At 37.5% G+C, this 12,835-nt stretch overlaps 1 protein-coding gene across 1 annotated transcript; it reads left to right on the top strand.

Annotated features, from left to right (window-relative positions):
* The first annotated feature begins 7,544 nt into the window (after positions 1 to 7,544).
* Positions 7,545 to 10,620, top strand: LOC129731595 (dynein axonemal heavy chain 1). Its single transcript, XM_055691705.1, has 3 exons — positions 7,545 to 7,671; positions 7,723 to 8,676; positions 8,735 to 10,620. Exons 1-3 carry the CDS (start codon positions 7,546 to 7,548, stop codon positions 10,598 to 10,600), a joined length of 2,946 nt encoding a protein of 981 aa, XP_055547680.1. The 5' UTR covers position 7,545; the 3' UTR covers positions 10,601 to 10,620.
* Positions 10,621 to 12,835: the final 2,215 nt, after the last annotated feature.

Raw genomic sequence — 12,835 nt, 5'->3', positions numbered from 1 at the left:
CTTATTACTTTTAGAAATTATGGTGCACTTCTAAAAGTAATAACACGGGCGATCTTACCCCGCTGATGCGTTCTGTACGGTTGTCCCCTAAGTAAATTTTGCATTATTTTCTAGTAAAATGTGTAGGTAGGCTTGCGAGTTGTTAAGGGCATAAAGTATACTGTCTTCATCATTAAGTTGGGTAACAGACTAAGCATATTTTGACTGTTTTGCGACTAAAAATCATTTCTATTAAACTAATTTTACAAACCTTCCAGAATTTTTGCATATAACTGAAACTGGAATTGTCAATAGTAGTACTGCTCACTCGCTTCTCGCTTGAAAATGCGTTCGGCACCAACTTTGAAAGCTCATAGAGCAGAATCATTTCAAATCGCCTGGAAAAACGCGAAAATTTAATCGACCATTTTTTTTTTAATGAAACTTTGCACACGTATTTGGCTTAGCAAACTGAGCATTTTTCACAGGTGCAGAGATTTTTTACACCCATGAGTTACATTCTAAAAGGGCGTATGCCTTTTGGCATAGGTTTTATTCGAAGCATTGTAGCCCACAAACCGTTGGTTGTATAGAAAAACTGTCTGAGAATGAGTTGTAGGGAATTAAAAATGCACCATAAAAAAATATACACTGTACAAAAAAAAATTTTTTTGACCAAAAAAAATTAAAAATAAACATTTAATTTCGATTTAAAAAAAGAGTTGAATTTTTTTCTAATTTTTTTTTAAAGAAACTTGACGTTAATACGCAACTTTTAAAAAAAAGTCCAGGATGGAAAAATGAAAAATGATTTTTTTAGGGTAGATTAATTTTTTTATGAAAATTCTAATTTAAACATTTTTCAAAATATTTGTATTCTGATGATTTTAAAAGATACAGAGAGTCATTTAAAATCAAAAAGCTCTTGGTAGTTAACATTCTAAAGGCATTGGTTTTCGAGTTATTTCTAATTACACGTTTTTCTTAATTTGTCCATGGTTCTCCAGCAAAAATCATACGTTCATTGGAATGCTTGATCAAAAATATACAATTCATTCTTTGACAACAAAACGATTGGGCGAACGGTTCTCAAGAAAAGAGTTAAATGTTTTAAGTGATATAAATATATATATATATATATATATATATATATATATATATATATATATATATATATATATATATATATATATATATATATATATATATATATATATATATATATATATATATATATATATATATATATATATATATATATATATATATATATATATATATATATATATATATATATATATATATATATATATATATATATATATATATAAATCAAATATTTATTTTCGAGTTTTATTGTCTTGAGAACATATTTTTTCATGACATAGATACTTTTCAGAACTAGTTTCACCTTATATTTCATATACATCATAAGTAAATGATTCGTCATCTTTTGAAAACAGCTTCGTTTGTATCTTATTTTCTGAAATCGAAACAAAAGAGTAATACTTTTGTGTGGCAGCTATTATTATAGATTTTTTGAAAATATTGCTCCATTCTGTTACTCCTTGTTCATATTCTTCATATTATACCCATCTAAATGACATTTTTGATGACTTTTCATTACTTTTCTGATTAGACCAATCATACAATTCTTTTGCGCTTGTAATGGGATGTTCATGTTCTTTAGCTAAACTTGCATTTCCTGCCATTCGTTTTAATATGCCACCAATTGCATCGCATGGGCCTTCAACATGAGAAGTCGCAAAAAAATGCCACTCTGCATCGACGTTATATTTTGTTTTGAACTTGCAAAGTTTTTTCTATTTTTATATTGTGAGGCAGCTCCATCAGACATTAATATCGCTTTTTTCAACTCTATTGTTGTTTTCAAAAAACTCATTAATTTGGCAATGAACACCTGAACCGCAACAGTATCATGATGGAGTACTTCCGATATTATGATGAAGCTGGTATTCTTGAGTGTTCCAGATTCTGAATAGTAAACAACGAATCACAAATTGATAAGGACGTATTAAAATGAGCTTGACTGTTCAATGTTTTTAATTTTGCAATAACGTTTTCGTTCAATTTGCGTAAGCTTGATGAGCACCGATGACCAGGAAAGGGTTTACAGCATTTGGGCTTGGTGTATTCCATTTTCACTTTATTCATCTTCACAAAATGCAAACTGTTACTAACACATCTGGAGTAGTGCAATCGTATTTATATACGAAAACAGATATTATAAGTAACCCAGTAGTTATTGGTTGCGTACTTTAAAAACAGTTAGTATTAGTAAACAAGTAGGTAGTGTTGCACAACAAACATATTTTTTTATAAAACATTCGGCAAGGGGGAACGTAAAGGTAGGCTAAGTTTTAGCGCTTGAGTTATTTATCCAATCGTTTTGTTGTCAAAGAATGAATTGTATGTTTTTGATCAAGCATTCCAATGAACGTAAGGTTTTTGATGGGGAACCATGGACAAATTAAGAAAAACGTGTGTTTTCCGAAATATAATTAATTTATCAAGCTTAAATTTAAAATAACTCGAAAACCAATGCGTGAGCTTTTTGATTCAAAATGACTCTCTGCATCTTTTAAAATCATCAGAATACAAATATTTTGAAAAATGTTTGAATTAGGATTTTTATAAAAAAATCAATCTACCATAAAAAATTATTTTTCATTTCTCCATCCAGGACTTTTTTTTAAAAGTTGCGTATTAACGTCAAGTTTCTTTAAAAAAAAAGAAGAAAAAATTCAACTCTTTTTTTTTTAAATTGAAATTTAATGTTTATTTTTAATTTTTTTTGGTCAAAAAAATTTTTTTTGTACAGTGTATATTTTTTTATGGTGCATTTTTAATTCCCTACAACTCATTCTCAGACAGTTTTTCTATACAACCAACGGTTTCTGGGCTACAATGCTTCGAATAAAACCTATGCCAAAAGGCATACGCCCTTCTAGAATGTAACTCATGGGTGTAAAAAATCGCTCCATCTGTGGAAAATGCTCAGTTGGTGAGCCAAATACGTGCGCAAAGTTTCATTCAAATCAAAAATGGTCGATATTCGACCATCGGTGATTTGGCGCGATCTTGCTCCATATCTTTTGATGAAAAAATAACACCGCCACGAAATTTTCAGCGCAGTTTCGAAATTTTGTCAAAAATACTTGTGATTTTTTTCAGATTTTTCAGTGCCCCAGAACATAGATTTTCAACATATTGTTTTAAATAGTTATCATTGAAAAAATATTTTAGAATATCCAAGAAAAATCGAGATTTGATAACCTAAACCAAAGTTATAGCCAACACAATTTTTGGTAATTAACATAATCACTATTTCGTTGAGAGCAAAAGTGGTACATGTCCAGTCTGTGCATGTTAGATGAATATTAAGTCGAGAATCTTAGGACATAAAACACACATGTCTTCAGTAAAGTTGGTCAAGTGATTGAATTCTTTCAGATGAAGATCTGTCTGCTTTGGAATTTTCTCACTACGTGGCGCTAGTGTACTCATGACTATTTTGTAACAGAAAGCATTTTACCTATTTCCAAATACGTATACATTAGCGCCACGAAGAGACAGAATTCCTTAATAAACTGGTCATCATTCTATAGTACTCAATCACATCTGCTGAAGACATGAATGTTCTATGTCCTAAAATTAGAGAGCTATAATGCATCCTTCATGCTCACACTGGACATGTACCACTTTTGCTCTCAACGTTTTCTGGTTGTCATTATTTTTCCCATAGAACAAAAGTGGTACATGTTTTTCCATTAAAGTTTGTGTAAGTTTCTCAACTGGAACTCGTTATGCTTTCATGTACCGTCCCTTAAAACCTTTCCAGCAATGATTTAGTGGAGTGATGTTGGAAAAAATTGTTGAAATTAATTTACTATTTGAGTGTTTTCGTTTGTCGCGTCTCCTGAAAAATTTACTCAATGGCACATGAACCACTTTTGCTCTCAACGGCTCATATATCAATCACCTAAACTTATTAAAGACTAACCGTGTTACTTGGGACACCGTCCTAGAGTGACAAACTCCAGAAATAGTGGTGTCACACGCCTGCCCTCTCTGTTCTCTTCTAATTAGCTCCGCAAATACATCGGCATCAAAGTGGGATATCTTCTATCCACAAATGGTTAGAGTATTGGACCTACCCGTCACATGCCGCCTTGTGTTTACGTTTGTCGACAGCCAGGAAGACAGGAACGAAAGAAATCGAAATCCGAAGACCGCAAAAACGACGGAAAGAAACAAGTCCGAGATGTCGCAAGCAAGCTGGGAGTGTCGTACGGGGGAGTGTATTATACGGCTACTGAAAGAGAAAAGGTGGCAGAGATTCTCAAACACATTAAGCTGTCGAAATTTGCATAGAAATATCTCGTGTGGCAGGCCATCTGTTCCTGTGGTTTTAAGAGCATGATTTTCATCGCGAAAGGTTCAGTCAACCAGGAAATTTATGTGCAGGAGTGCCTGATAAAACGGTTGTTGCCTCTCCTCAAGCAACACAGTTGTTCCGTTTTGTTTTGGCTGGATTTGGCATCCGGCCATCACGGAAAAGGGATACAACCTTTTCCGTAATGGTACGATGTAAGGTGGTATAGGGTATAGGGCTCTGCCCCATAGAAAAATACTGGGCTATCGTCAAGCAGAATCTCAAGAAGACACGACAGACAGTTGTTAACGAAATGCAGTTCAAGGCTTATTGGCGTTCTACGGCGAACAAAGTGATTAAAAGGGCTGTACAAAACTTGGAAAGGAAACAGAAAGATCCGGCAATTCGCAGCCACCAAAGAAACATGATTGGATAGTTTAATTAAAAAAATTACCGATTTACACACATATTTGTTCGACCAATTTTTGACAGTAACACCCTTAAAAATCAAATCATAAAGCTTTAGTTCAGCCGCAATACGCCTAATAAACTGTAAATTAACAAAATTGGGTCCTGAAGCTATGCCAGTTTTTATATATCATTTGAAAAAGCCACGTATTCTGAGCAAAACGTGGTTTTTAAAAAATGTTCATCGTTTTTCTTCGATTTTTAAATGAAGATTAAAAAAAACTGTTCGAAAGGTCTTAAATGACATTTCGCCCATGTACGGTATATGCGAGAACTGTCGTTTAAGGCATTTCGAGCAGTTTTTTTATTCTTTATTTAAAAATCGAAGGAAAACGATAAACATTTTTTAAAAATCACGTTTTGCTCAGAAAATTGCACTCTTTCAGCTGATATATAAAAATCAGAAAACCGTGTAAGACTTTAGGACCCAATTGTTTGTTGGGACGTTACCAACAAAGAAAATCATATTTAACCTAATGTGCCTGTTTCCGTGATTTTATCTATTATTCCTGTCCCGTAATACTTCATACAATGACCAGTGAATCGGTAGATGCGGATAATGATGAATCAAAAAAGACATAACATCATAACGTACTGCGTGTTCTTGGTTACATTCAGAAAAATTTGCTCGGTCTGTGGGCGCTCAGAATTTTCAAATAACGAATGCAATTTTTCAGCATCGTATCAAAAAATAAAGTGTTATTAGAAAACACAAACACAATTACAAATGTTGACAAATTCCATATCAAAAAATCACAGGAAGGTTGTGTGCAAAGCCACGACCGCAAGGTTGAAGTAGAATACTTTTACAATAAAGATAATCCGGCTGCTTGTGTGTCAGTCATTTTTCCTAGTAAATAAATGTTGACCGCTCATTGGCAGTATTGAAAATTCTGTGCAAACAAAGTTGAAGTACTACTCAATTTCAGTTTGCACATATAAATACGACCTCACTGAACAGTAAAAGTACAAACTCTTTGCGGCGCAAACAAGTTTCAACAGTCAGAGTATATGTACATGTGAATCCAAATTAAGATAATTAACTTTTGGTTAAAGCTCAGAACAAGAAAATATTAAATCTTCAATTCATTTGTTTGGTTGTCCTAAAAATGGTTCGATTTCTCCTACCTCTAGTAGAAGGCCCTTCTCCAGCGCCCCAACCAGAGGTTGAACACGTGTTACCTCTGGCTGCTTTTAAATTGACCTCCGTACTGGTACTTGGTTTCTTCGATGCACCTCCCCCATGCTGGTCCTTCGCGCGTTTCCGAGCATCACGCTTGTATTTGGCGTTCATATATTTAGACATAGCACTGAATACACTTCCGATGGATTTCTCAATAAATGCACTCGTAGTCTCTTTCCCGAGAATAATAAAACACTTCCAAGAAATGTTGCACTCACTAGTAAAAAGACAATTTCCACGTGTTTTAACGTTCTGGAGCACGAAATCTATGTCTGTGATAGGGAACCTTCACGTTCACGAGGCATGACTGGAGAAACGCGTCTAATAATGCGGTAAAATTTGTAATGTCTTTTTGTGCAAATTATTGTACTCAGACAAAAACCTGTTTTGAATTGGATGAATTTTTAGTGAATAAACGTTAACCGTTTGTTATTCAAAGTTGGTCATGCTGATCGCAGCCTTTGCGCTGCCCCTACAGTGGGGGGATTGCTAAATAAAGTAAAAATTGGACAACTACAACAGAATTTGATTGCATCCCGCACAGAATGTCTGCTTGTGTTGATGCCAGAAAATTATTAACCTTCAATTATTTCTTTATTTGCCTTGAAAAAAGCATTTTGCGGTTCAAAATCGGTTGCTAATTACAACCTTTGAGCTGCCCTAACATTGGGGGAATTAAGATACAAGGACAACATGCACTGTGGAAGCTATTTTTTCACATTCAGTAAATTAGACGGGTGCGACAAATTTAAATTGCTAGGATGCAACACAGAATGCTTGCTTGCGTTGACAAAAATTATTAACTTTCAATGACTTGTTTATTTGCCTTCAAAAAGGCATTTTGATTTCCAAAATTGGATTTCCTGATGGCAATCTTCATGCTGCCCCAACACGGGGGGAATAATGGCTGTCTGGCGACACACGCTGAGAAAAACCGCGCTGCTCCCTGAGACGTGGTGACCAACCACAGGGCTAGTACTGCTGCTAAGGAAGGACGACTACTGTTGTCGCTGTCTAGAACTATCATGAGCGGCTCCGGCTAAAACAGGCTCTTATATAGGCCAAATAGCATGTTTTCAATTGCAAGGTATATAATCCTGTCGACCGTGCTTGGGAAGCAAGCATATAACGACCAATCAGAGGTCGAATTTTTCGTTTTGACAAGGCTTGACTATTTTCAATAGTACAATAGTGTGAATAATAAAATTACAATTATCTTATTTTGGGAAGAATCTTAGAAGATTTTCCAATCTATTGCTGCAAGAACGAAGGAAATCCATCGAATACTAACCGATTTATTAGCATTTGAAATTGGACATATTTTTCACTTTTTCGGTTTTAGATTTTCATTTCACATCCCTATGTAGCCGAACTTCCTGAGAGAAGTATTCTACTTCAAAAGGACGGTCACAAGGTCGGACGGAATATATAGACTTTGGTTTCCGTAAATTGAAAACTAAGTAAGCTGCAATACTTAGTCATGACAAGTTGTTGAAATTATTACTAAACAAATAATACGATGGCCTACCCGGAATTAGATTGGCGGGTGTTCTTACGGCCGAATTCGAACTCGCGCTACAGTTTATCGACAACAACAGCCAACTTATCAACTAGATTATCTATATCTATTCAAAGTGTTCCCCGGGTAAGAGTGTATAATTTTTCATCCTATGTCACCTAATGTTTCCAATTGCAGGTTCGTGAAGTATGCAAATTTCAATACATAGGCAGGTTAAACGTTTATCTTTCTTGTCCAGAAAAGCTAGAGATGATACTGCTTCAGAACGGGATTACCACAGAACAGCTGACTTTGCTAGATGAACAACCCGAATTATCGTCGACTAGACCATTTCTTCCTCTTGAATGGTTCGATGATTTTGAGTACGAACCTATGTCAACCGAACGGTGGTTGTCCATTGATAACCTGCAAGCATTCGCACTGGTTCGAAAAGACAATGGATCCGATTCAGGTTGGGGCTGGATAAGTGTAGTAGTTGTTGATTATATTAGCGAGCATTTCTTGTGGACGGTAATGAACAATGGTGATTCGTGGAATGTTCCTCGTTGGAGACTGTATTTCGTGTACGAAAATCCATTCAATTTTTGTGAGCGACTAAACACGGCTCTACAGCAAAGGAGTTTAAGAGAAAATCACCTGAAGTATTCGTATCTTCTGCAATCGATGAACGTAGGAGACTATTTTGACTTATCAGATTCCGTTAAAAGTCGTTTAGCAAAACGAACGAATGCCGAAGTGATTGAAACATTCCAGGCTTTGTATTGTAAATTTCATACCGGCTTGTCGCTAAACAAATGTTTGATGGAGTATCCAAAACTAAACATCAATCCAGTTCACATAATGACTGTTGACAAAATTACTTCCAGTTCTATTGATGATTGTAGAAAATTGTACTCTTATCGGGATGTGTTCGCTCTGAATAAACGTATATGTTTGCTATCGCATCCGGCTGTATACGATGCCTTAAAAATGGTTAATGAAGAGTGTGAAGTTCTGCAGCAGAAGTCACTGTATTCGCTTAATATGAAGGAACCTATTACATTAACTGATTTTGAAACAGAGAATAAAGCCCAATTAAAAATAACTTTGCGATATCTTCAAAATAATTGGATTGAGCAAACAACTATGCAGGTAAACAAACTAATTCAAAACAATTAAAAAATATAATATATAATATAACTTCGTACAGGCACATACAAACTTACTGCTAGCTGGCAGAGGTTGGTTTGATGTATCCGTAGACGACTGGACCATTTATCAGTTCATGAAGCTGTTTCGTCTCGTTGAGCAGATCAAGCAACGAATGCAGACCGCGTTGCGTGATTTGGTTCTTACCTCAACTGATAGATTCTACCACTGTATATGTGATTCTAGCCGGTTGTGTTTGTTAGTAGAAGAAAATTTTCGATGGACGGAAAACCTCATCGAGTCTCCTTTTGAATCTGGAGAACAACCGGTATTTTACTTACTGTTGCAAATGGGTGATGAAGCGCCATTTTATTCTACTGAACCGGATGAGTTTGAAGCTACCATGAAATCATTGTTCAACGAAGCGATAATTCGTTCACATGATGTTCATCTCATTGATCCGACTTTGTTTGGTTCTTTGATCTTTGCAACCGACTTGTATTTATCCTCCGTGGGGCTACAGGATCCCGTGATAGAAAAGAGAAGAAACCATATTATTCTGTGTTGTCAAAAAACTATTATCCCTTTGAAAGCTTACGCACATCGTTATATCGAGTTCAAGGAACTGTTTTTCACGAATATCACGGAGTACGTGGAAAATATTAAGTTGACTAAAACATCGCTGCAAGTGAAAGAGGAAATCTCCTTTCAGATACGAATGCGGGAGAGTTTGGAAAAAACTCTCCCACTCAGCATTGTCATTGGTCCATTTTGGGTAAATGTTAGGCCTCTTCGAGAAGCATTAATTCAGATGCGGAAAGATCTAACTGCCGCTATTTTGCAAATGTTAACCAAGCGGTTAAGAGATAAAACCTCGGATATTGTTGCTGACTACACGGAAATCATTGACAGAATGTGTGACAAACCGGTATCAATTGAGCACATTTGTGAGATCCGTGAATTCATGGAAAGCATTCCAGATTTGCTACAAGCGCTTGAAGAACGCATGAAAACCGTGGTGTTTGAGTATGAGATTTTAGATTATTTTCGTTGCGCTCTGCCTGATGCAGATTTTTATCAAAAGTGGCATGCGTTAGCTTTTCCGCAAAGTATTTTAAAGCAAATGGATTCAGTGTACGAGGTTCAGGACAGTGAAGTGGATAAATATCGAAAGCAGCAGGTCAGTGATGAAGCCGGTTTCGGGAGTCAAGTTGAAGAGATTAACGTGTATGTATCGAAGTTCACAACTGTGTATGATGTAAGTAAAGTTGCGGAGGTGTCGGTTGAAGTAAAGAAACTGTGGAAAAATATAAAAGAGTTACTTCAGTACGGCGAGACACTTAATAAACGACAGGAACTTTTTGAGATGCCCTCGATCGATTTATCGAGTCTTTTGGAGTTGAAAGAAAATTTTGTGGCATACAAAAACCTTTGGTCCTATGCAGCGGAATACATTAACGCCGAGGAAAGTTGGCGAGAAAACCCTCTCTCAAGCGTGGAAGGCGAAACAGTCAACAGAACCCTACAGCAGTACCAACATTCTTTCGAGGGATTGTTCGACTGTTTTGAAGATCAACCGCAAATTCAGGACGTTGTTCAAATGTTTCTTACTAGAGTGGAATCGTTCATACCTAACTTAACGATAATTGATCTTCTGCAGCATCCTCTACTAGAACCAATTCATTGGGCTCAGTTTGCAAAAGTCGCAGGGATCAAAGTAAAAGTGTCACTGGCCACGAACTTAATTTTTTTTCTGGAATATAATATTAGTGATCACTTGGATGCACTGCGCAGTATTATAGTTGAAGCCGAACAGCAAAAAGAGGAAACCGAACGAATTCGAGCTGAGGAGGAGGAAATTATGCGCCAACGGGAGCAATATGAACGAAACCGAATGCAAAGGCGATTAAACAGACCAGAAATCTAGTTATAATGAGATGCTTTGAAACTTGCTTATATATGAAAAAATCACAATGTTATATTATGCGACTATATATTACCTCATTAAAGAAGTTTCTTGACAGTACCAGTTTCCAGTATTTGTAAGATTCTGTTTGTTCTCCACATACTATTGAGTTTTAAAATTTAATGTTTCACCTCTTATCTTACTTACCCTACAGTGCTGTATCCAAAAGTCGTCTCTATTCCACTCGGTTCTGGGCTGTATGGCACCATGCTCCCAGGTGTCTTATCTCTCGTAGGTCAATTTCAATCTGATCAAGCCATCGTGCACGCTTTGTTCTTCTGTTTCTAGTTACTGAAAAAAAATCGTTTTAGCCGAGTTGTCTTCCGGCATCCTCACCAGATGTGCAATGGGAGTCTCTCCTAGCAGCGCGTGCAGCTCATAGTTCATGCGCCTACGCCATTCTTCGTCTTCAGTCTGTACTCAACCGTAGATGGTTCGCAGCACCTTCCGTTCGAAAACTTCAAGGACGTTGAGGTCCTCTGAGAGCAGTGTTGTCGTCTCTAGCCCATAGAGGACCACCGGTCTAACTAGTGTTTTCTACAGCTTAAGCTTCGTAGCGCTGTTGTAGTTGTCAGCGGTCACCAGCGACCCTAAGTACAAGAACTCGTCTACTACTTCCAGCTCATCGCCGTCTACGATGATTCGGAGTGGGAGGCTAACATTATTCGCGATAGTTTGTTTTTGACGCATTGATCAGCAGACCACCATGCTTGTCATTCTGCTCAGTATGTGAAAGGAGAGGAGAAAAAAATCACCGCGCACTCCCCTTCCAGTACGTGCCTGCGTGTAGCAAATGCTTTCATCACACTGCTTCTTTCTTCACTCCAAAGTGTCTCAACCAGCTTACAGAGAGACAAACACACTTCCAGCTCACCCCACATCTGATAGAAACAAGAGGGGTGAATCACTCTACAGAGAAAACGCAGAAGACGCAGATACAACAGTGTCCACTGGCGAGTAGTCCGGAAGGTGAAAAAAAACCTACCGGGCAAAAATGTAGTCCTCGTGTAGCTACACTGCGAAATTGAATTCCACCAGAGTAAATTCGACCGACACGAGTGGCACGAGCAGCGCAGTCTATTTTTTTTCTCCCAACCTCTTTTCCTCTTCTGCCATGCTCAAGAAACCAACTGTGAAACGCACCGCAGATAGCTCTGCAGTGTAATTATTGTGCGTGATGTCCACACGTGTGAGAAAATACACCATAGTTCATTGTCTCGCAAGAGAGAGATTTCAGATTTCACCGCAGTGCGTTCAGGTAGCTCATCAGATAAAAATCGTTTGTCGCTCTCTTCTAGCATGAGCGATGATTTGCTCTTTAGTTTGACGGCAGTTGTTTCAGCAGTGCAAGATGTTCTCCTGCTCTCTAGAGGTTTTCTGAGGAGAAAAGACAAGCATGCAGACCAATACGCTTAGCTTTTCTACACTTTTTAGTCTGGTGTAGCTTTCCTTCGTCGTCGCAAAGTTTCGTGCTATGATGTCGAAGTCATCAGCGAAGCCTTTAAGTTTAACTCGCTTCGTAAAAACTGTACCACTTGTATAGATGTTAAAAAGCAAACAAGAGTATTCCCGAAACAGGCACTTAACATATCACACGATTCATGGAAGCCTTGATCAGCCGCGTCAGTTAATGCGGAAAATCAACTTCGTTCTCTTGCATGATCTGCCAAAGCTGTTCTCCAGCAACTGTATCATAGGCTGCCTTGTAGTCGATAAAAATGTGATGTGTGGACACGTTGTACTCACAACATTTTTGCAAAATCTGTCTGATTGAAAATATCTGGTCCGTGGTTGCGCGGGCTCCCATGAAAGATGGGGCCGACGACTCCCTCCATCCACTCTTCCGGCAGTTTTACACTTTCCAGATCTTGAAAATTATGTTTCTTTACCATGTTTGTAGAGCTCACCCTGCAGGCCGTCTTTACCGGTGGTTTTGTTGTTCATCATCCTCCCAATCTCCCGCTTAATTTCATGGAGGTCGGGGGCTGATACCTGATCATCTACTACTGGCATTTGCAGGTCCATTCTAGTTCCGCTTCTGTTTGTTGCATCGCCATTCAGATGTTCATCGAAGTGCTACTTCCACCTGTTGCCAACCTCACTATCGTTCGTGACACATCCTTGGGTCGGCTCGCAGCACATAGCCCTTACGTGGTCGGTTAGTCTTTTCATGGTCTTCATGTCTCAAGATTGTGG

This window comes from Wyeomyia smithii, chromosome 3 (assembly GCF_029784165.1).
Source record: "Wyeomyia smithii strain HCP4-BCI-WySm-NY-G18 chromosome 3, ASM2978416v1, whole genome shotgun sequence".
Lineage (NCBI taxonomy): Eukaryota > Metazoa > Arthropoda > Insecta > Diptera > Culicidae > Wyeomyia > Wyeomyia smithii.
Note: the sequence above shows the minus strand (reverse complement) of the source record. Positions and strands in the feature narration are given on the sequence as shown.

Coding starts and splice junctions, on each gene's coding strand:
- LOC129731595 (XM_055691705.1), top strand. CDS start 7,546: ATGGCCTACCCGGAATTAGATTGGCGGGTGTTCTTACGGCCGAATTCG. Junction 7,672..7,722: donor CTATTCAAAGTGTTCCCCGG/GTAAGAGTGTAT, acceptor TTCCAATTGCAG/GTTCGTGAAGTATGCAAATT. Junction 8,677..8,734: donor TTGAGCAAACAACTATGCAG/GTAAACAAACTA, acceptor AACTTCGTACAG/GCACATACAAACTTACTGCT.